At 36.8% G+C, this 25,453-nt stretch overlaps 1 protein-coding gene across 4 annotated transcripts in view; it reads right to left on the bottom strand.

The window, feature by feature from the left end:
• NOX4 (NADPH oxidase 4) overlaps window positions 1–25,453 on the bottom strand; it is a 183,579-nt gene that overhangs the window by 136,157 nt on the left and 21,969 nt on the right. For all 4 annotated transcript variants that reach the window (XM_057316663.1, XM_057316662.1, XM_057316665.1 and 1 more), the window contains 6 exons: window positions 24,975–25,085; window positions 23,291–23,375; window positions 19,945–20,042; window positions 16,303–16,330; window positions 9,212–9,284; window positions 4,343–4,423 (listed from right to left, as the gene is read on the bottom strand). In XM_057316663.1, the coding sequence (XP_057172646.1) occupies window positions 4,343–4,423; window positions 9,212–9,284; window positions 16,303–16,330; window positions 19,945–20,042; window positions 23,291–23,375; window positions 24,975–25,085 (476 nt within the window). The remainder of the gene's footprint in view (window positions 1–4,342; window positions 4,424–9,211; window positions 9,285–16,302; window positions 16,331–19,944; window positions 20,043–23,290; window positions 23,376–24,974; window positions 25,086–25,453) is intronic.

Below are 25,453 nucleotides of genomic sequence, written 5' to 3'. Positions count from 1 at the left end.
GGATGTACTGTATGGTGACTAACATAATATAATAAAAAAAAAACATTAAAAAAAAAGAAGAAAAAAACAAATGGCTAACAGACATATGAAAAAATGTTCAAAATCATTAGCCATCAAGGAGATTCAAATCAAAACCACATTGAGATACCACCTTATGCCAGTTAGAATGGCAAAAATGGACAAGGCACGAAACAACAAATGCTGGAGAGTATGTGGAGAAAGGGGATCCCTCTTACACTATTGGTGGAAATGCAAGTTGGTACAGCCACTTTGGAAAACAGTGTGGAGGTCCCTTAAAAAGTTAAAAATTGAGCTACCCTATGATCCAGCAATTGCACTACTGGGTATTTACCCCAAAGATATGGATATAGTGAAGAGAGGGCCATATGCACTCCAATGTTCATAGCAGCATTGTCCACAATAGCTTAATTGTGGAAGGAGCCAAGATTCCCTTCAACAGATGACTGGATTAAGAAGATGTGATCCATATATAGAATGGAATATTACTCAGCCATCAAAAAGAATGATTTCACAACATTTGCAGCAACATGGATGGGACTGGAGGAGATTATGCTAAGTGAAATAGGTCAAGCAGGGAAAGACAATTATCCTATGGTTTCACTCACTTATGGAACATAAGAAATAGCGGAAAGATCGGTAGGAGAAGGAAGGGAAGAATGAAGGTGGGGTAAACAGAAGGGGGAACGAACCATGAGAGACTATGGACTCTGGGAAACAAACAGAGGACTTCAGAGGGGAAGGGGGTGGAGGATTGGGATAGGCCAGTGATGGGTATTAAGGAAGGCACATATTGCATGGTGCACTGGGTGTTATACGCAAGTAATGAATCATGGAACATTATATCAAAAACTAGGGATGTACCCTATGGTGATAATATAACATAATACAAAATTATTATTAAAAAAAAAAAAAAGAGCAGAAGGAGAGGGACAAGCCGACTCCGCACTGAGCTCGGAGCCTGAAACAGGGCTCAATCTCACAACTATAAGATTATGACCTGCACTGAAACTAGGAGTTGTACATTTAACCAACTGAGTCACCCAGGCACCCCAGAAATTGACTACCTGTGATATAATTTCATTCAACTCTGCATCTTAGTAAGGACCAAAAAACATAATGCTGTTTCTCAGCTGCCAGACCAAATCTTCATGAACTTTGTGATTATAGCTGTTGTTACAGTAGAATCAAATTTGTCTTCCCTGATGAGCTTTTCCAAGTAAATTTTAAAAGCCGTGGTTAAAAAAAAAAAAAAAAAGGAAAGAAACATAACAGTTTCAGGTGTACAATATAGTGATTCAACAATTCTTCATTAGTCAGATTCCGTGAATCCCAATATTTATAGCATCATTACCAACAATAGCGAAACTATGGAAAGAGCCCAAGTATCTATAGACTGATGAATGGCTAAAGAGGATGTGTTATTTTTATATACAATGGAATACTACTCAGCCATCAAAAAAAGAAATCTTGCCATTTGCAACAATGTGGATGGAACTAGAATGCATTATGCTAAGCGAAATAAGTCAGCCAGAGAAAGACAATTATCATATGATTTCACTCATATGTGAAATTTAAGAAACAAAACATGAACATGGGAAGGTAAAAAAGAGAGGGAGAAAGGAAGCAAACCAAAAGAGACTCTTAACTATAGAGAACAAACTAACGGTTGATGGAAGGAGTGGCCAGGGAATGGGCTAGATGGGTGATGGGTATTGAGGGCACTTGTGATGAGCACTGGGTGTTGTATGTAAGTGATGAATCACTAAATTCTAAACCTGAAGCCAATTTTACCATATATGTTAACTAGAATTTAAATACAAACTTGAAATAAAAAAACAGTGCTCATCATGATAAATGTACTTTTTAATCTCCATCACTTATTTTACCCATCCCCCTACCCACTTTCCCTCTGGTAACCATCAGTTTGTTCTCTAAGAATCTGTTAAGAGTTGTTCTCTTAACAGTCTGTTTCTTGGGGTGCCTGTGTGACTCAGTCAGTTAAGCAGCTGCCTTCAGCTCAGGTCATGATTCCAGGGTCCTGGGATCAAGCCCCAAGTCGGGCTCCCTGCTTAGCAGGGAGCCTGCTTCTCCCTCTCCCTCTGCCTGCTGCTCCCTGGCTTGTGCTCTCGCTCTCTCTCTCCCTCTGTCAAATAAATAAATAAAATCTTTTTTATTTTAAAGAGTCTGTTTCTTGATTTGTGCCTTTTTTTCTTTGCTCGTTTGGTTTCTTAAATTCCACATATGAGCGAGATCATATGGTATTTGTCGTTCTCTTACAGACTTATTTCACTTAGCATTATACTCTCTAAGTCCATCCATACTGTTGTAAATGGCAAGATTTAATTCTTTTTTTATAGCTGAATAATATTTCATTGTATATACCTACTACATGTTCTTTATCCATTCATCAATTGATAGACACTTGGGCTGCTTCCATAGTTGGGCTATTGTAAATAATGCTGCTTATTAACATAGGGGTGCATGTATCTTTGAATTAGTGTTTTTGTATTCTTTGTGTAAATACCCAATAATGTGACTGCAGGATCACAGGGTGGTTTTATTTTTAACTTCTGGAGGAAACTCCATACTGTTTCCCACAGTGGCGGCACCAATTTGCATTCCCCCCAACAGTGCGAGGGGGGTTTCTATATCTCCACATTCCTGCCACCACTAGTTGCTTGTGTTTTTGTTTTAGCCATTCTGACAGGTGTGAGGTGATATCTCACTGTGGTTTTGATTCGTATTTCCCTGACGATGTGTGATGTTGTACATCTTTTCATGTGTCTGTTGGCCATCTGGGTATCCTCTTTAGAGAAATGTCTGTTGATGTCTTCTGCTGATTTTTTAAAGATTTATTTAGTTTTTAGAGAGAGTGTGCACATGAATGGGGGGGAGGGGAGGAGGGAGAGGGAGAGATAGAATCTCAAGCAGACTCCCTGCTGAACGTGGAGTCTGATGCGGGTCTTGATCTCACAACCCTGACATCATGACCTGAGCCAAAACTAATAGTTGGATGCTTAACTGACTGTGCCACTCAGGCAATCTGTTCATGTTTTCTACACATTTTTTAATTGGATTATTTGGTTTTGGTTTTGAGTTATATCAGTTCTTTATATATTTTGGATACTAAACCTTTATCAGGTATATCATTTGCAAGTATCTTCTCCCATTCAGTAGGTTGCCTTTTACTCTTGTTAATTGTTTCTTTCACTGTGCAGAAGCTTTCTGTTTTGATGGAGTCCCAATAGTTTATTTTGCTTTTACTTCCCTTCCCTCAGGAGACATATCTAGAAAAATGTTGCTATGGGCTTCTAGGCCTTTTTAAACTAAAAACCGATAACTCTGTTGTTACAAATTCTGCAGCAGCAACACATAAGGAATTCCTAAAAATACAAACACTAAAATACCTTCTTGAAGTCTGCACTTCTTATTAACTTTCTCTTAGACATTATCAGGATATAACTATAGAGGGGCTTCTGGCTGGCTGTCAGTTTACCATCCAACTCTTGATTTTGGCTCAGGTCATGATCTCAGGATTGTGAGATCATGCTCAGCGTCAGACTCTACACTGGGCATGGAGCCTGCTTAAGATTCTCTCTCTCTCTCTCCCTCTGCCACTCCCCCTATCTCCCTCTACTTCTCTCTCTTAAAAAAAAAAAAAAGATATAACTATAGAGGATTTTAAAGATTACAATACTGTGGGGGCACCTGGGTGGCTGAGTCAATTAAGCATCTGACTCTTGATTTCAGGTCAGGTTATGATCTCAGGGTCCTGGGATCAAGCCCCGCAGTGGGCTCCATGCTCAGCGGGGAGTCTGTTTCTCTCTCCACCCCTCCACCTTCTCACACTCTCTCTCTAATAAATAAATACATCTTTTTTGAAAACCTGCAATACTGTGGGAGAAGTAACTATTTCAGTTTTATTTTTTTTTTAAGATTTTATTTATTTATTTGACAGGGAGAGAGAGCACAAGCAGGGGCAATGGGAGAGGCAAAAGCAGGCTCCCCGATGAACAGGGAACTGGATGCAGGGGCCCAATCCGACCCTGGAAAAATGACCCAAGCCAAAGGCAGATGCCTAACTGACTGAGCCACCCAGGCACCCCAACTCTTTCAGTTTTAATACACTTTTATACAACTTTCATTAAAATATGCTATGCTAAAAATAGAACTATCTCTTCATTTCTGAGACTACTTTCAATTCCAAGTAACCAAATAATTTTACCACTTCCTATGATAATTCCTATAGATTTGTCTTTCATTACCCCATGTTTAGGCATACATGTTTTTAAAAATATTTTAAAATATTTTTTAAACTTACCCTGAAACATGTAACATCAGCAGCATGTAGAAGACAAAGAAGAGATTATGAGTATACCAGAAGATGTCATAGTTGGAAACTCTGAAAAAACAAATAACTTCATTTCAATGCTACTTTACACCCCATCATTTCGGACACATGTCAAAATTGAAGACAGTTAAAATAGGAGTTATCTCAGATTTATCTATTAGTATCAAAGTATTAGCATACCATGCAGAGAAAACTGACAAAATTATAAGTAATACTTTATCATTTTGAAGGTTTTTGTATTTCAAATAAAGATACATGGAAGGAATTAAAATAAAATGTTTATTTTAAAGTTATGATGATGTAAGATTGAGGAGTAGGTAATAGGCTGCTAATATGAACTTTTATTATCCTTTTGATCAATATTCTCAATTTCCAAGTGATATCTAAAACAAATAATGCTCCTATCCCAATATATATTGTGAGAGGAGTCCAAAGGAAAGTCAAATTGAGAGAAATTAAAGAAATGCTCATTAAAGTTTTCTATTGTTTTCCTGAACAGCATATATGTTAAATATAACACCTTGGTGTTATTGCCCTGGGGGAGAACCAAGGGTCTGAAAAGGAAGGGGTATGATAAGCACAACCCATGAAATTTTTGAGAAAAGTAAACAGACTAACAGTTACTTCATTTCATATGTCTGGATGAATATTCATACTAGTATCTTGGAAGTGGATGGCAGAATTTGGTAAAAGCTTCTTAGAGGATTCTGTTACAACCCCTAGAAACTTTTAGAACCCCTGATTTAAACAGTATTCAATTGATTGGCATTTACTTCATCCAGAGCTTTTGATAATCATAAATGAGATCATTAACATGCTTGTAACATATGCCTTTTTGCACATACCTGTTTCTTTTTGAACCTAAATTCCTAGAAGTGGAATTACCATGTCAAAGGACACACATTTTGTTTTTTATACACATTGCGCATTGCTCTCTGAAAACATTTATCAATTACAAACCCCACTGTAGAGTAGGAGAGCCTGTTTCTCAAACCCAGACTCCACTTTATACATTTTCGTTATTTTGTATTAAGTGGAATTGGGTATTATTTCCTTTGTGTGTTACTTGCTTTTAATTCTTCTGTGATTTATTTCTTCATGATAATTATCCATTTCTACAGGGTATTTTTCTTAATTGTTGCATGTAAACTATTTAAATTTTAAGTATGTACTAGTTTCATATAATTATGATAATTTATTACTGGGCGAATTTCTTCTAAATTTTTAGTGGCATAATTTTTTTTTTTACAGTTACCTCTAACTTATCTAGAATTTCATTCACATAAGCTTTATTTTCCTCATAACTTTGTAACATATACATTTATATGTTATATATATATATATATAAATATATAATCAAAGTCCCTTCCAGGGCTTTCTATCAATTCTGTCATTAGGTTCAATTCCTTAGCCATCTTTGCAATTAAGTTCTATTCTGTTTTAAGTCACTGAAGCTTAATCATGTTAATGTTTAGTAAGCCACAGTGCCCCTTTTACTCCTCTTTGGAACATGTACTTGGATGTTCTCTCAGATGAACTTTAGAATTGTTTTGCTAAGTTCAAAAACAAAATAATCTATCTTGGATTTTGACAGGAATTACAACAACCTATAAAATGATTGAGGAAGAACTCCATCTTTATGGAGTTATGGAATAAAGACTGCTTTTATTCAAATCTCTACTTATTTCTCTCAGCGAAGGTCTGTGTTTTTCTATATGGCTTTCAATAGTTTCTTATTAAGTCTATCCCTAGATATTCTATGTTTGTGTTGCAGTTGTGAGTGGTACCTTTTTATTTTACTCAATTTCCAAATTGATAATAGCTGTTACCTAAAAGCCATTTTTAATATTTGTTTTATGTTCATTTACCTAATCTGACTCTTTAATTTGGTATAATACTATTTTTTTTCCCCATAGTTCTCTTGGATTTTCTGGCTGGACAATTACATATACCTTTCTGGAAATAATGTTGTTGTTGCATTTTTCTAATCATTATATTTCTAATAATTATAAATGTTTCATTTCTTATCATATATAAATAATAGTAGAATTAAAAATATCACTTTGGTTTTTTCATAATTTTCCTAGGACTGTATCTTATGTTTTTTTGGTAAGTATGATCTCAGTTCTGGCTTTTATATTTTTTAATTCTATAGATGAAATTAATTCCTCGTTCATTCTACTTATTTTAATTCAGAACTAGAGCTCAGATTTAATCGCTACCATTTAAAGATCTATTGAGATGAAAATATGTTTGTATTCCTGTCACCTGCTATTAAATTATATTACTTATTTTAATAGCTTGACCACTAATGAACCATTGGTGAATTACTAGACTATATTCAATTACTCAAACTGTGGAGCCATTTATTCACTTCATTTCTCTAATGCTTTATTTCCTCACTGGTAAAGAGAAAAGGTAGAAGAAGATTATCTCCATGATCCATGGAATCCATGGGGATTCCATGATTCACCCAAGGGCACATGGGTGGCTCAGTCATTTAAAGTATCCAACTCTTGATTTCAACTTAGGTCAGGATCTTAGAGTTGTGAGATCAAGCCCCACATCGGGCTCCACATCAGTGGGGAATCTGTTTGAGGATTCTCTCTCTCTCTCTCCCTCAACCCCTCTCTCTCCTCCATCTCTATTGCTCTAAAATAAATAAATCTTTAGGGAAAAAAAAGAGAATTCCATTATTACCCCAATAAAGCTGGGAGAAAAGTAGAGTTGGTTTTACAATATCTTTTAAAGAAATGAAAAATGGGGCACCTGGCTGCATAGTCAGTTAAGCGGCTGACTCTTGATTTTAGCACAGGTCATTATCTCAGGGTTCTGCAATCGAGCCCCAAGTTGGGCTCCACACTCAGCATGGAGTCTGCTTGGGATTCTCTCTCTCCCTCTCCCTCTGCCCCTCCCTCCACTGACACAGGGGTGCATTCTCTCTCTCTAAAATAAATAAATAAATCTTTTTTAAAAAAAGAAAGAAATGAAAAACTAAAGATTAATAAACATTCACTGAGTTCTTATGAGCAGAAATGTAATGGCTCAGTTGAAAATAGAAGCTGATCTTTTTATTCCATTTTACAAAACTCTCTCTTAATTAAGGATTTTTTTCCTAGATTTAGAACACTCATGTATCTTCAATCTTGCAAATAAATATGTCATATGCCCTAATTTTCCTTCGAGAATACCTAAAACTGAAAAATGAATTTTTTTTAATGAATGCTTTACCTAACTAAAAGAAAATTTCTCCCCACAAAATTGGCACTCTCATGCACTGATGTTAGAGATTTGATTTGCCTTCCTGTAAGGTGATTTTTAATTCTTATGAAAGGTGTGCTTATTGTTTGACCCAGCCATTGTACATCTAGATTTTTTCCTTGAGACATAACTGAAAATGTATGCAAAGACATATGGATAGGGGTGTTTGTTTCAGAATTGAAATACTATAAGAAATGGAATCAACCTACAATATCCAACAATAGGTGGATGGGGAAAGTAATGTATATATGAGGATATGCAGTTCCATCAATGCAGAAAAATGTTCCTAATGGGTTTAAATAACAAGCAGATTTAAAATGGTATATATAATATGATCCTATATTGGTAAAATAGATATATGAAGAGAGAGATCAGTAGTGTGAAAGGAAGAAAAAGAGAGTGGTGTTGGTGGAAGTAAGAAATGGGAAATGAGTGAGCAAGGGCAAGGAGGATTAAGCCCATAATCCTTAACACCAGAAAGTTTATAGTGCTAATCTCTGAGTGGTGAGTTTACTTGGAACATTTTATTGTATGTGGATGTGTATACAGATGTGTTCAGAAGTTCAAGGATAGACTCATTTTAATACTCTGCTGGGTAGGGGCACCTGGGTGGCCCAGTCAGTTAAGGATCAGACTCTTGAATTTGGCTCAGGTCATAATCTCAGAGTCATGGGATTGAGCCCATGTGCAGAGTCTGCTTGAGATTCTCTCTCTTCCTCTCCCTCTGCTCCCCCCTCACCCAGCTTGCTCACATGCGTGCTCTCTCTCTGTCTCTCTAAAATAAATATCTAAAATCTTTTTAAAAAATACTTTATTGGGCAATTATTTTCAATGGACGTTTATGTGTGTGCATGTGTGTGTGTTTCCATTAAATTTCACATCTCAACAAGTAGAATGATTGGGGATTTTTGAATATTATATATTATCTCTTCTTTTTGCTTTCTTAACCAAAAAGCTTGACCAGAAACATAAGATGCTATAAAATATTACGAAATACAGAACATGTCCATCAGAAAGAACATTTGAAAGTGCTCATGAAAATGTATACCTGCAGTTGCTCAAAATCTCATAAAGAGAAGAATAAATATGCATGCAGATATTTCCAGTTATTTTAGCAGATGTCAACTAACCATGTTTCCAAAGCTTCATTTAGAATACTACATTAAATTCCCACAAAACAAACTCAGACCAGGAAATGGGTTATAAAATAATTGTGATATATTCCTTTGCATATATGTTGAATTCAAGGTCATGTCTCATAGACATACACTCTTCTTCAGATTAATGACCCTGAAGAACTCAAATTTCCTTAGTCATCAAAAAGTCTCCACGTGTTTCCTTACCAACACAGAATATTTGACTAAAACAATAAAAATTTTCAAAAACAGGAAATTTTATATAGAAATGTCTCTATTTCTCTCTTAGTTATCCAAAATAGTCCATTGACCAGAATATTGATTGCATTGGCTAAGCATTCCAGTTAATCAAGACTCTTCCTGTATATGAAAGTGAGGATAATCTGAGGAAAATCTAAACACTCTGGCCAGTAAATACTGAAATAATGACTCTGACACTCACCGTATGGCATATGTAGAAGCTGTAATCATCAGGAAGAGCACCAACACCATGCCGACCCCTGTCAGGCCAGGAACTATAAAAAATGTATGTAAGTACATTTTAATTTAAACCATACAGAAAAAAGGGTACAAAAATTATTACCTTAAAATCCAAAGTACTATGCTGCTCTGTGGGAGGCCCAATTCAAATCACCTCTCTCTTTGTATGTTCCCTCTCTAAAAAAGCCTTTTTAAAATTAGCGCAGTTTCAAGGTACTTAAGGCAAAGTAGTTTTTCTACCTTTAACAGAAGAGTCCGCCTTAGTACTTTCAACTAACCCACTCAGAATGGTGAATGTGTACATACTTCTATAGGGACATGCTCTACCAAATGTACATACTATATCAAATGTCAGTAATGAAGACAACAGAAAGAAATTAAACATATGTTTGTTGGGGAGGTAGGAAAGGGGCAGCAGAAGGAAAGACTTCCAAAGGCATGAGGAAATTTTAAAGACAAAGACGAACATAATATAATAAAAAATATTATTAGAAAAAAAAGAAAAATTTAAAAAATAAAATAAAGACTGAGTGTTAAGATACGTTCATTATATTGATAGTGATGATGGTTTCATGGATATATGCAAGAGTCAAAACTTATGAGAGTATGCATTAAATAGATGTAATTTATTAGCTCTTAAGTATACGTTAATAAAATTGTTTTAAAGGAGGAAAAAATATACAACAGGGCTGGGTTGACATGGAACACTCTTTACTGTTTTGGTTTTCTCCACCTCAGTACTAAAACTCCCTTCCTCTCTCAGCCCCCCTTTGATGGAACTAGTAGCTGCTTCAGTTTCAATACAAATAATTTCTTTTTGCTTTTACTATCTAGAATAATTTTAATGAAAAAGTAAACAAAACCTAAAGCTTTCTAAAACCCACAACTTCAAGTGTAGAACAAAAAAATAGATTTCAAGAAAAAAAATTATAGTGTTGATGTTTTTTAAGAACACTTGCAGGCATATTTCCTTAGTACGGAAAATACACTGCAGTCAGTGCTTCTGATGTGATATAATAACCACTTTTTAACAAAGAAAAAACTGTGCAAACGTGTTGGTTTTCAAACTTAATACTGACATGATAGATGGCTAAAAATACAATGTTAGCCCAGATAGCATATCCAAAATGAATGGCTGATATGCTATATCAAAAAGAACTAAAATCACGATAGTCTCATTTCTTATTATCTTATTCCTACTAAATAAAATATCCTGTCTATAAGTTACCATTATTTACTCTTACAATCATACAAGCAACAGTTAAGTCCCAAATGCCCCAGCTGAGAGATTCCATCTTAAATCTACATGGAAAGCGACTGAAACAATTGTATCTCCAAAAGCACAGACGTCCCCCAACTTCTCTCCTTGCCAAAGAATCACCTAGGAAACGGAAGGGCCATCATGAACTATAAGCCACTAAGAGAAGCAGACAAGCTGGGAACAACAGAAGAGCAACACAGGTATGCATCATTAGAATCCCAACAGTTTAGAAACACTGGAAAATAACATTAGAAATCTCAGTAGAGTGGAAACAAGTTTCTACTTGTAAAGAGCCACATGAGAAATTAAGGAGCTCATCTTTGTATACTTATACTTGGATACTCTTTCCTCCTCAGTCTTTCCAATGTACAGATTTGGAAGCTTAACAAGACTTCCCTTTCCTGATGTGCATAATCCAAATCATCTCTTCTTTACACTTCTTTCCCAGGGCACTCCCTTCTCCTCTTTCCCATTGCCCCAGGCAAGTACTAACTTCCTAAGAGAAGAGAAGAAGACAACTGTACTAGTTCACACTAAAGGACTAATAGTACAGAAAAATGCTATTTGCAAATAACAACATGCCTGTAAAATGACCCAGCCTTTCCATTCCCAAGTATTTCCCTGAAAGAAACACAAACATGTATCTACATAAAGATTTGTTCAAAAATATTCAGAGCCACTTTATTTTTAACAGATAAGGCCTGTAGACAACTCAAATTTCCATCAACAAATGAATGGATAGACAATTGTGATAATATCTGTACCTGGAAAATTAATCAGCAGTTTTAAAAAAGTGAACTATACGCAACAACATACATGAATCACAAAAAAGCCAGACACTCTCCCCTCAAAAAATCCCAAGAGGAATCACTCTGTGATTCCTTTTATATAGTATTCTAGAATATCCAAACTACTCTCCAGTGATAGAAAGCAGATCAGTTGCTAAGAGGAGTAAAGGGCACGATTAATTATAAAGGCACAAAAATCTTTTTAGAATGACAGATATATTTGTCACCTTGATTTTGGTCTTGATTTCACAAGTGTATACATATGTCAAAACCAATCGAATAACATAATTTACATATGTATAATTTAGTGTACTTCAATTACAACTCAGTACATTTGAAGAAGAAAAAAGAGGAGGTCTTTCTCTATGGCCTCAAGTATTAAAAAAAAAAAAAACTTATTTGACCAAATGAATAAGTAAATGATAGAATCCCAGATGGCTCCATGATGTGAAATGTGTGGCTGGAGAGGCCTTTCTGATAATTATCTTGGGGTTTCATTAAATTCTACTGTGTCTGCATACAGGTTTCCCATGTGGTTCTAAATATGCCAAGACTAATTATGGAATGTCTACAAATCACTTAATCAGGACACCTGAAAAAATGGAGTATGTTTAGTGTAGAGGCATAATTTCCAAAGTATATTATTTGAACATTAATTCCTTGAAGTATTAATTTCTATTACTCAAAAGCGTAATAACTATTCCTTGAAGAGTCACAGGACACATTAGTATATTAATGTCTCTGGGAAGTACTAGTTCCAAGAAGCCAGTTTAAATTTGAACAAATCTTTCCTCAAACATTTAACTAGAGAACTCCTTTTAAGAGCAGAACATGGAAAATATATTGGAAAGATTTGGGGGGATGGGTAGTAAAATAGTTGACATCAGTTATTTGAAGATGAAGTAGACAGCTTGGCTGATGGGATGCACATTCTGGGATTAATGGTTCTGTTACTGTCCCTTAGGACAAACCCCAATCTCACTGGATCTCATCTGTAAACTTAGGAGAATCAACTCAATGCTTTTTAACATTCTTTCAGATTTATGAAGTTATCTTTTCTATCTAAAGGATTCGTGTTTCCTTTCTAGCTCGAGAAGTATAAAAAGACCAGAGTTTGTAATTTATAAAGTTATAGACCAGATCAATGAAGAAAAAGTTACTTATAATTAACAATGAAAAGAAAAAATTAGGGGTGCCTGGATGGCTCAGTAGATTAAGTGTCCAACTCTTGATTTTGACTCAAGTCATGGTCTCAGGGTCGTGAGATCAAGCCCCGCAACAGGCTCCATGCTCAGAGGGGAGTCTGCTTCTCTCCCTCTCTCTCTATTCCTCCCTCTGCTCACACACACTCTCTCTCTCTCAAATAAATAAATAAAATCTTTAAAAGAATTATTACAATTACAACGGTCAAAAAAAAAAAGGAGGGCGAGTTCCTTAAGAAGCTATGATTTTCTGTGGCTAGAATTAAACAAACAGGGGCTGGCTAACTGATTATCTGGATGCTGTAAAGGAGATCTATGTATCTAGTAGAAGAGTTAAACAACTGGCTCTTATCTTCAGTAAATATTCTCTGGGCATCTGTAGTATACTGTTAAGTGAGAACAAAAAATGAAACCTGCTTTAAAAGAAATCTCAGTCCAGTGTGGAAGACAGGATAAGCAGACAAATGCAATGCAGGCCATTAAGTGCTAAAAGAGAGCTAAGCTTGAGTATTTCCCAGGTACATCAAAGGGCACCCTAACCTAGCTTTCAAGGACAGCTCAGCTAAGACCTAACATATTAGCCTCTGTTACTACATACATTCCAGGAGTCAGAAAGCACAGGTTGGAAATGACTGAGCTAGTCAAAGCTTACTGGGCAAAGTTACTTGCCAAAGTGAAGAACACTGTCTCTGAATCCTTCAAGTTATGAAGCAAAACCTATACTTGTTTCCTTAGGGAAAGACATGCTTGTATGTTTTTTCTTATTACTTTTTATCTGTTTATTAAATTTGTTAATTAGTTGCCTTTAAAATGAATGATTGTACTGTACTGCCAATTCTAGATGAAACTGAGAGATCATTTTCATCCATATCCAGATGTGGTCAGAAATATACCACCTTGTACTCATTATCCTGTTGTTTCTAACATAACTGGAAACACAATCCTATTCGTTTATGAGGGTTTTTCTAATTGAAATTGGATACTGTGCATTTTATTCTCATCATACAAGGTACTACCAAATTTGGAAATAATGTAGCAAACATTTTAAAATGTATGTTTGAATAATCCAATCTTTTAAACTTGTTTTACTTTATAAATTCTTTTTTTTATTTTATAAGTTCTTAATTGAACTGCTTTTAACATTTCTTATTGAGTGACCTAACTACTATATTTTATGTCACTTGAACTACCACAGGCTTTAGTTTCTACAAAATAATCTTAATTTCTCAGTTGTAGATTACGTTGAAAAATATTAAATGACTGAGAAAGAGAGAAGACTCTATGTAACATTAAACAAACTAAAATCCAAGAAATATATTAACTAATAAAAAATGGTCTTTATCACTAGAACAGCTAAGAACATGCATGCATTCCTCCAACAGAAACAGGATTTTGGGGGAGCCTGGGTGGCTCAGTCCATTGGGCATCTGCCTTAGGCTCATGTCATGGTCTCTGGGTCCTGGGATCAAGTCCCACATCGGGCTCCCTGCTCAGCGGGGAGTCTGCTTCTCCCTCTCCCTCTGCCCCTTTTCCTGCTCATGCTCTCTCTGTCTCAAATAAATGAATAAAATCTTTAAAAAAAAAAAAAGAAACAGGATTTTTCCTAGGCATTGTACCTAACAATGTTCAAAGATAGCTATGAAACAGTTTTAGTCATAGATATATTAGTAATACAAAGCTAGATTAAGTCTATTTGTAGAAAGTGGTCTCTTATTCCTTGCCATCCTTTGATTCTGCTTTGTTCTCTCACCTACTACTCAGTAGGGTCAATCAGATGCCCTCGAAGCTCTAGACTCATACTTTGGGGTTCCAGGCTGGGTTTCAAGCTGGGAAGTGAATGATTCCTTCTGGCCAGCATACAACTCCCTTCATGAAGTGATGTAGACTGGGGCACTAAAATGATGCTGACATGCTGATTTGGGGTGATTCCAGTTGTTTGTACTGAAAGAAACTCCACAAAAAAATATGTACATGGGGCCCTGCATGCCCTAGGCGGAGCCCTGCCTCACACCTGAGAAACTCACCTTGTGGCGGAAATGATTATATGTGTAAGGAAAGAAATTATCATACAACATAGCACTTTACTATGTATCTTTAGGAATCCAGGCCAACAAAAGAGATCAGCTCTGCCTACTGGAATCAGGGAGGAATTTGTGCATGATGGGCCATGGTCAGCTGAGACTGAAAGGATGAGCAGAAGTGGACAAGGTTAAAAAGAGAGAGAGAAAGAATCAGGTAAGAGAGTAGACAGAAGTTAGGTGTTGCAAGAAGGGAATTACAAGAGTATGACGAGATGCCCGGGAAGGGTGAAACAGAAGCTCCTGAGGTACAGCGGAAGGTTAATGAAACATACTGTTGGGTCACACCACAGAGACTCTCTAGAATGGAGCCAGGAAATCTGTGTTTTTAAGTATCATGTCTAGTTAGTCCAACACCACTCATGAGAACTTCTGGGAAACAACATAGGATGGAGGGGTTTCATGCCATATGGACAGATCACCTGCTTCTATACAAGTATTCATTATACTTAGCTTCTTAATGTAATATCTTGGTCATGGAAGAAATCTTTTTCTGTGTTTGAAAACTAAACTTTTTCAAACATTTTACATGTCCCAGTGGTTCACCTATACTTGGTACTGTAGAAAGTAATATTAAAACAAAGTTCTTGATTCTTTCTGTAAAATGAATTCATACGAACCAAAACATACATTGATTCATACACAAGGTTTGGTTTTTCTGTTTTTTCTCCTTCCTATTTCTCATCCAGTTCTTTTGGCTTAAATAAAAAACATGTTTTCAATGAGCAAAGTTGTAAGCAAAACTAAAATTGTGTTCCTAAAGAGAAAACTGTAAAATACTTTGTAAGTAGCAAACATCATGCATACATAAACAGGGAAAAAAAATATTTTATAAATCTAAATATACAGTTGTGAAAGGGAAGGGGAAAACACCAGAATTATTGCTATTTTTATCATAAAACTGGTTGAAAAGAAAAACAATACATTCGACAGAGCCATGCCTCAGTCTATATGCAATCCTGATCCTTAATAGGGTGTTTATGATAGACAAGCCTTAATGACAGACCATCTCAATGACCTAATTGTCCTTATCCCTGAAATAATGCGCTAAAAATCTCCCAAATGCAGTTTTCTATTTCATCCTTATAAATGTAGGGTTGAAAAAGAGAAGAATTTTAGTAAGAATTATACTAACATCAGGACAAAATTTTGAGATGTTTACATGTGCTTTAACAAATGAATAGTCTAGACTGAGATTTCATGGACAATATGCTTGAGAAGGAAAACTAAATTACAGATGAAAAAGGAGACACGTTTCAAGAAAAATAACCGATTTTAATGACTGTTCATTCCTCCTCTTTTTATATAGGTTTTAAGATCACCAAATATCCTACTAAATTACTGAGTTATAAGAACTACAGCGATAATCATGGTGCTTGGTGTGTCTTTCCAACACTTGAGGGTAGAAGACTATTTCATGTGTATTATCGCCAATATTACTCGCCACAGCCAGGGGCACATGAGCAGGTCCTCAATAACCATATGGCACCACTGTTGTCACTGGAGAAACATATGGAAGGCAAATGCATTTACTTACTGGTACTCTTCATTCATTCTAACACGTGTCCCTGTTTTCATTGCAACTTATGTTTGGTAACATTTGTTCTGATCACAAATTTTCCACATTATATTTTACCATACATTTAATTGCTGTGTAGTTTGATGATGTTTATTCTCAAAGATTTTCCTGACTCTTCAGAAAGAGCAATGGAATACCAACTTACCAGTTGTGAAGAGAAGTTTTCTAGGATCCTGAGAAAAAGAGAAAAAAAATTTGACTGAACAAATCATTGATAATGTAAAATTCTACAAGGAATCTGCTAGGTATATGATCCATGAAGTATTTAAGATAGTATTCTCCCAGTGGAAATGAGAAATTCCATCGAGTTGCATAAGTTTTCATGCAACACAGGTTCTGGAACCAGGATATTTGGGCTGGAATCCTGCCTCTGTCACTCATAGCAAGTTTCAGAATTTCCCTAATTCAGTTTCTCAGCTGAAAAACCAAAAATATCTACCCAAGGGGCACCTGGGTGGCTCAGTTGGTTAAGTGTCTCCCTTCAGCTCAGGTCATGATCTCAGGGTCCTGGGATTGAGCCCCACATCCAGTCCAGTGTCGGGTACCACGCTCAGCGGGGAGTCTGCTTCTCCCTCTGTCCTTCCCCCTACTCATGCATACACACTCTCTCTCTCTTTCAAATAATTCTTTAAAAATCTAACACAGAGAAGACTGTCCTTCTGAGGAAAAAAAGCACTTGGTAAAGAGTCAGAAAATGTAGACTTTCATCTCAGTGGCTAATTCAAGCTAGTAGCAGTGGCCTAAAGCCCACTCTTTGACCATTTGAGACTCAATATCTTTGACTATAATTTGGAAACATTAATATATACTTTGTCCACCATAATCGCCAAACTGCATCTACAAGATGTCAAGACAGTGAGAATCAAAAGTAATAAAATATGTAGAGAGGGTTATCGTTGTAAAGTCAATGCAAAGAATACTAATTGAATACTTAACAATGTTTCAAATACCATGCAAAGTAGTAATAATACTCAAATAAAGAGGGTAGGTTCCTATTACTCAGAATCGTAAAAAGTAATATTGTTAGTATAATCTGTCCTTTGAACTACATCTTTCATGGTGAAATGGACCTTAGGCAACTCCTTTTCTATCTTCTGGAAAACTGAGGTCAATCCCCGGGAGATTTGGGGATTTGTTTTTCATCCTAATAGTGCTTAATATTGCACAACTTCAGAAATTTTTTCCTAGGCCTCCATTGACTCTGGAGTCAGGCCACCCTATATCCAAAGTGGGAAGCCATTCATATGAAATAATTTCAGAAGTCTTGAATAAGGGCCACTTGCGCAGCAATAGCTCCTCATCCCTTTGGGGCCAGACTTCTACCTCTGCCATTAGGAATGCAGCTCAATGGTAACCTAAAGGAACCTAATATATAAACAACTAGTGAAAATACAAGACCAGCTGAACAAAGTGGTAATACCAGAAATATGAACAAAGAGCTGTGGGAACTCAGAAGACAGAACAATTACTATTGGCAGGGAATAGCAATGGAATGTGAGAGTAAGAGACAGTTTTTCAGATGACAGGATGAGGCAGATTCGGCTAGGCCGTCAAGAACGTGCCACCCAGGAGCTGGAGGGTGAGTCACTAGAAATATGGAGAAGACACAGAGCACAAAGCAAAGGACAATACGGTACGTGGCACAAATCAGTCTTTCTCAAAGACAACTCAGGTTAGGCTATATCTGTTTATGCATGCAGTGTGTGTGTGTGTGTGTGTGTGTGTGTGTGTGTGTTTTCATCCTCCCCTAGCACACTGTCTAACGCCTACTAGGGGCTCTAAAATATTTATTAAAATAAAGGAGAGAGAGAGAAAATAAGAAAGAAGGAAGGAAGGAAACAAAGAAAGGGGAAATACATATTAAAACCATGAGTTACCATTTTTCATCCATCAGATTGGCAAAAATTAAAGAGAAACAAAAACAACTGAGGGGCAGGTATAAGCATTTTGACAAACTTGGTAGAAGTGTGTCAACTAGTGAAGCCTTTGTAGAAGGCAACTTGACAATGTCCAGCAAAACTAAAAATGTACATACCTTTGAAACCGAATTCTACTTCTAGGAATCTGCCTAGTGGAAGCGTATTAAAAAAATTAATTTATTGGAGTGTGGTTCATAACAGAAACACAAAAACAACCAAAACATCTGTGAATAAGGAAAAAGCTAAAAATAAACTATCGCACATTAATATGAAGAGAATAATAGGTCTCTATCTTCTGATACAGAAAGCTACAGTCCATGTAATTATGGAAACAAGAAAATTGCTGAGGAACAGGTTTCATAAAATGCCCCTCAAAATATAAGAGGATAGAAAGTTATTAACCGTGGCTACTTTTGGAGAAGTTTTCACTTTTAAACTTCATTTGCTTGAGTGTTTTAAAATATTTTATTTGGAGCACATAACCTTCATAAAATGAAAAAAATAACTAAAAACCTAAAATGACTAAAAATATTGAAATATTTTATAATATTTCAAGTATACAACATTACAATGAGAGAACCATTATAGTTCTTAGAGACCTAAGATGACAGAAACCAAAGAGAGAAGCAAAAGATAAAGAGGAAAGTACATGGCAGATGTAGGAAACAAGGAAGCCCACGTGCTGTGGGCTGAGGGGAATAGAGGAATGGGGGGAGACAGCGGGAGACAGAAACGGTGGTGTCTCCGGTTCTGGGTTGTAGAATCATTACATACGAAGAGCTTCCGGGGACATGCGAAGGACCTGGCTTTGACAGTGGCTCTTAATTCTGGGTGCTCACCCCAATTAGCTGGTGAACTTCCAAAAAATATCAATGCCTGACCCCAACCCAGACCAGTTAAATCATATTGGCATTTTTTTTTTTTTTTAAGAATATTAGTGTCTCGTCAAAGAAGTTCTCAAAGGCTGCTTGCTATTTTGGTTTCGTGATTTGTTTCTGTGTTCATTGTTAGTTTTCCCTTTGTTTTGTCCTGGGAAGGAGATCAAGCACAGAATCACAGCAGTATTAATTTCAATAATTCCAGTCATATGGAGTTGGGGAAGATGGAGAACAATCTTACAAAGTCACTACAGACTTAGCAGAACAGGGCTGGGTGATCCAATTCGATACCCAGCAGTTGGATTTTTGATGAAGTCTCGGCGTGAAGGAAAGACAGACTGAGGACAGGATGAAGTCCTGATTGTAAGACAGCTAACCAGGGCTGTATGTGTGTTCATCAGGCCCTCGCCCGGCACCCTGCACATATAATTTCATTTCATGGGTGGCTTCCTGTGGAGAAAAGCAGCCCTTAGTCAGACACTGCCTGCTACAGAACTCAGCTCAAGGTCTCCTATTTCAAGGATTAAAACAAAACCAGAGTAACCACTAAAATTCAGTAAGATTTTTTAAGTCAAATAAAGAGATGATCCAGGATCCTCAAATAGTCGAACTGCTTTTCTGCCCTTTTTCCCCCAAGTGCAGCATCTGACTTATTAAAAAAACCTATGCCCTGTGAAGACACTGTGGATAGTCTCCACTGGCTGGGAGCCAGACAACGCTGCTGGCAGGCAGAAGGCCGGCCTGAGTGGCAGCCATCTGAACTCCGCAGAATGTAGAAAGTAGACACTCTCGAACTCCCATTTTCAGCAGTAGAGACTGTGAAATAGTAATTACCTATTTTTTCTATTGAAAAGGAACAAAACTCAACTTGACAACTGCATCTTAACAGCACTCAAAAGGAGCAGTAAGGTACAAATTTTCTGTGAAAATCACAGACCTTCATTAGTCAGCTCACACCAAAGAAAGGACGAGAAGATGGAGACCACCCACCTCATCTCGGTATCTCGCTGCGTTCAGTTCAGTGAAGTCCTCACTGTAATTCACCGAGAAGTTGAGGGCATTCACCAGATGGGCAGCCACATGCACACCTGTGGAATCACATGAGGCGCAAATCAGTGGGATTTTCATGTACGCTTTCCTCTCCCTAAGTAAACACAGGGTCAAACTTTGACAGCTACCTGAGCAATAAAATATTAAACTGAAAAGGGAAATTTTAAAGACAGAAAAAATCTTGATTATAGACCATTGAGTATTAGAAATCATGTAAAGAAACTGAATTTTCAATGGCTAAAATAAATAACCCTAGCAAGTCAGGGTTAGGAAACAACGCATGTCAGTGTATATAATATGGCCTGGATATTTGAGTTTTTCTACATTTTCCTCCTCTCCTCTAGCTCCAAATCTGTTGTTGGTCTTGTATGCTTCACTACTGCTCAACCTAAAATATAGGCCCACTGAAAGACTTTTAGCCAGTTAAAATTTCTCACAATCCATAAATTCAGAAGGAAGTTCCTAAATTTCTTAAACCTCACAGTAAAAGTGTTGGTAATCACTTCATTGGGATTAAAAACTCAGGAAAATAATAATTACCATTTAATAATCTACCTACACTGGCACAGTAAACAGAGCGCAACCAACTGAGAGCTCACACAGAAGATGGAGGTGTTAGGAAATTATTAGAGAGTTAAACACAAATTAATTTTGGCATGACCAGGGAAAAGGAAAATTATTCTGAGGAGGCTGGCCAAGGAAGGAGCAAACGAACTTGTGCATTGGATGAGAACACCTCCTCCCTTCCCAATCTCTTCTTGTAGGTGAGATAAGTTTCAAATTAACAGTATATTACAATGTACTAGAAAGGACAACAGACAATTCATTGGAAATCTGGTTTTCTTGGCCACACTGCTTGCCTACCAACACCTCAGGTTAGTTCTCTCTAAAATGACAATAATATGGCCCTGTTTATTTGACTTAATCATCTGTTTATTTGACTTAATGAGATAAGTGACCTGAAACTGGTTAGTGAACCATTACAGTCTATACCGATACAAGGCATGTAGTTATTCAACAGAAAACGTGTGTAGAAACTGGAAAACTTCACGGTTCTCTCCAACTTAGCACATGAGATGTTGATACGCCAAGAGTTCTGAAGGACTCACAAAGACAAATAGAAGCAAGAGAAGGACGAGAATGCTAACCAACTTCAAAGTTAGTTAAAGGATTGATAAGCTCCTGCCAGAATCAAATTAGAGGAAGGAAAAAGGTCTCATAAAAAGTGGACAGGAAGTTAGAAGGGGGTTAACTAACAAGCAAGGACAAAGTTCTAAGGAAATATTTAAGAGGCTGTCCAGGTGAGCCTCCGCTATGGCACAAGCATAAAACATTATTTAAGCAAAACTGTGTGCGTTCTCTAGCTTTATCACATCTGAAATGTGCAAATTTTTAAAAATTCCTTCATTTTAAATTAAAGGTTTATATGTTAACTACATGCTTTATGGCTCTTTCTTTTTGAATTCTCCTGAAAAAAAGCCCTAGGTACTAGTTGTCTTAGATACACCCTTAAGGGGTACATTCACCTCTTTAAAGGACCTTTCAGGTCAAAAGAAATCAGGGCTTCTAATTTTGGGCAGCAGGGAGAAAGCCAGGCCAGACATTTTAAATAGATTTTAATTTAATTCTCACAATAAACCAATGAAGTGAGTAGAAATATCCCTATTTCACAGAGAAGAAAACGAAGGTTAGAAAAGGACACCCAGCTAAGGTCAGACAACTAGTGGGTGGCAGAACGCAAACCGTCTGGAATGTGTGTTCATTCATGTCAAGACTCTACACGATCTCAGTCTCTTGGTTGTTCTCCAATTGAACAAGAATATTTGGACACAACTACAGTTTAGAACAAATCAAGTTACAAATGTGTCCACATCCCTGACCCTCCTGATTTCCTGACCTTTCACTCCCTCTGTTCTAACCCAGCCCTGATCCTGGCCACACCCTTGGTCCTCATCTCATCCTGGACTCTTACTCCGTCCCCAGCCTCTTGAGCAGTATGGAGTCCTAATCCCCATCTCTCACCTCCAGAGGTGGGACCCACCAATAAGATGTCCAGGGATTAAACAGTGCAGATGCCTGTTTTGACAGCACTTGGCGACTTTTTTAAAAGCTGAGAGCTTAATGACCTCTTGATAGTAGCTGCACCAAAACATGTCTGATTCAAAATAGCCATATATACATAACCAGATCAAATGTCCCTGGTGTCAAAACAGCTCTGTCCTATCAAATAGTGACCGGCGGGAAATGTCAGGTGCTATGCCACTGACATAATTAACCCCAAGATTGTAAATTATAATAACTAATTCCAACCTAAAAATTTCCCATGGGCGATCTCATTTTTAGTCTTCAAAACTGGGTCAGGTGCTACTGTCAATCTATTTTATGATTAAAACAACAACAAATCAAAGACCAGAGAGCTATGTCACATAGTAAGGTAGAAGGGAAGTTGGGATAGATCCTACACAACCCCGTCTCCATAGTCCACGTATTTAATTAATATGTTTATCACTTTCTGTTCCAAAATTTGAAACATATCACATAAATATTCAGAATAAAAACTTGTTTTAAAATGACTCTTTTAAAAACCAAAAGATTCTCACTTGGTATTTTAACTTGGAACTGAACAGGATAAATTTCACAAACATTTGACATTTAATACCAGGTATTAATATCAAAGAAACATTTATCAAATATACTTTTTTTTAAGATTTTATTTATTTGACACAGAGAAAGACCAAGCGTACAAGCAAGGGGAGTGGGAGAAGCAGGTTCCCCACTGAGCAGGGAGGCTGATGTGGGACTCGATCCCAGGACCCTGGGATCATGACCTGAGCCAAAGGCAGACACCCAGTCGACTAAGCCACCCAGGCATCCCTATCAAATATACTTTTAAATGGAATCACATTCTATGAATGTACATTTCGCATTCTAATTTGTATGCATTTAAAGTCCTATCATACCTTTATTTTTAAACCTTAAAAACTTTTATTCTGTTTCTTTTAGTGTTTCTAAATGAAACATTTTACTTTTAGGAAACAATTATTAACAGCTTGAGGGCCAACTCTCATACATTATAATGTGAAAACTATATATATAATGTGTAAGGCATGTTCATTTTCTGTAGCACCATTAGGCAATTCTCTTTAAACACATGGAAGAGAAAATTAAGGTATGTGATGAGAAAATCACAAGTTGGTAACAGCAAATAATTTACAAAACAACAAAAATACCACTCATAAAATGTGTTCTTCTAACATAATGTTTTCACATCTTTTGGTTTTCTCACCTGAAAAAATACAGATAGTCACACCACAGGTTATATGGAATGTTCTGCTTTTATCCAACAATCTTCTGGTTCTCCTGCTTGGAACCTAAGTAAAATTTGGTATGGTGAAAAATAAGCAGGAAATAAGATATGTGTACACAGTTTTTCACTATAGCATTATTTATGATATCAAAATTTTAGAAATACGTCAGAGGCCTAGGAATTAAAAGTTGGTGAGATGAATTATAATATATCTAGTCAGTGGAACACCCAGACCATTACAGAGAATGTGAAAAGACTTATTGACATGGAAAGATGCGTCAGATATATGGCTAGTAAAAGAGTGATAACACATAAACTATACTATAATCCTATCTTGTTTAAAATTAATGGCATTCTATGCAAATCTGAAGGCATTTACCCCAAACTGTAATCCGTGGTTGTTCTAGCACAGTAATATTAGGAGAAACTTTCACTGACTACTTTACATATTTCTGGAATGTTTGAGTTGTACAATATATATGATTTCTTTTTGTAGTCAAAAAATAAGATGACTTTCAAATGAAGCAATTCCATCTATGGTTTTAAATGCCTTCTTGAGCTTATAAAAAAATAAAATGTCAAGCATCTTTGAATACCTATGTTTCACATCAGGGGACCGTTCTTTAAAACTTATTTAAATACTGAGAGACTTAGGTGGGCACTTTTCATTTCCTGCCATTTCTCTTCTCTTTCTTCACGCCAAGCCAATAGCCAGCCTTAGGTATCAAAACCTAGCATTTTACAGTGGTAGGCAACCTAGAGAAAGAATTATTTCCACAAATTACTGCATTAAAAGTAAAGAGTTTCTAAATATAATTACGTGAAAAGGTTGAGAAGTTTTACTGCAGTAAATCTGCTCATTTGAACCACACAGAACATCAGAGTGACCTCATATTAACAACCTCTTTTAAAGTATCAGTATTGATCCAGCAGTGCCTTACTATTCCAACAAAGAAAAGAAGCACACACACACCAGGATAACCGAAGATAAAAAATAATTTCAGTTGAGTTTTAATTTCCAAAGTGCTTTACTGTTCCCTTACAACCTTCATTTTACATCACACATGACATCACATCTTAATCAAGACATCTTCTCCAAGACTATTATATAGCTTCAAATATCCATGTATGTGAAAAGGAGATAAATTGCCACCAACAACAGTAGTCACTGTATATTTTGCTCGAAGTCAACAGGGCTCTATTTTCTAGTTTTCTCACCAGGACTTAACTAGATGAAAGCACAGGATCTCAATGAGGCATAGTAGTAGAGTGGAAAAATCTCAGAACTGGGACTGATCTGAGCTCTGCCATTTCACTAGTCCCGTGATGTTGGTCGAGTTACTTAACCTCTCTGTGCCTCGGGTTCTTCATCTACAAGACCGGCAGAATCATTGTGAGGATTCACAGTTACATCCATGGAGTGCTTAGCACAGTGCCTGATATCACTATTCATAGCCATTTCTATTATCCACTACCTTTATCTAGTATTGCAGAAGAGCTCACTGATCATCTTGACAGGTGATGCGGTCTTTACTATCATGACAGCACATGATAGAAATCAGTCTATTAGATGGTCAGATCATGAAAGGTAAGTAGTACTAACATGCCACTGTTCCACTTGATTTTTGTCCTGGAATCTGCAACTAGGAATTTTTGTTCTTACCTTCTGGGATCCTCGAAGGTAAGCCAGGAGTGTCCGGCACACGGGTAAAAGGATAAGGCTGCAGTTGAGGTTAAGAACAGACGCGGAGGCTCTGCTTAGACACAATCCTAGCTGAACAAATAAGGCAAGAGTCAAAACACAGTCAAGGCAAACACAGACTACAAACTTGCTGCAGACCTCACCCTGCTTCCCCTTTAAGGATCATAGCAAAATGCCAACTTCTTCGAGACTTTTGAACAACCATCTAGTTTCCTCTCACCAAAAACCCCTAAAAGAAACCGGTCTCTTTCTGCTCTGCACTTGTCATAAAACTTAGTCTCCCCTCATTTCTACTAGTGTTATAAACACCCGAGTACATTTTTCTGGTGTGAAGTCAATTTCTTGTTGCACCCCCCCCCCAATAGTGTTGTGGGTAGGAAGGGTCCTCCGAAGCCTTGGTATATTACGCATCTCCACACTTGTGCAGTTGAATCCTTTTT

Source organism: Ursus arctos, unplaced genomic scaffold (genome assembly GCF_023065955.2).
Source record: "Ursus arctos isolate Adak ecotype North America unplaced genomic scaffold, UrsArc2.0 scaffold_22, whole genome shotgun sequence".
Taxonomy (NCBI): Eukaryota; Metazoa; Chordata; class Mammalia; order Carnivora; family Ursidae; genus Ursus; species Ursus arctos.
This window is presented reverse-complemented; position numbering and strand designations above follow the sequence as displayed.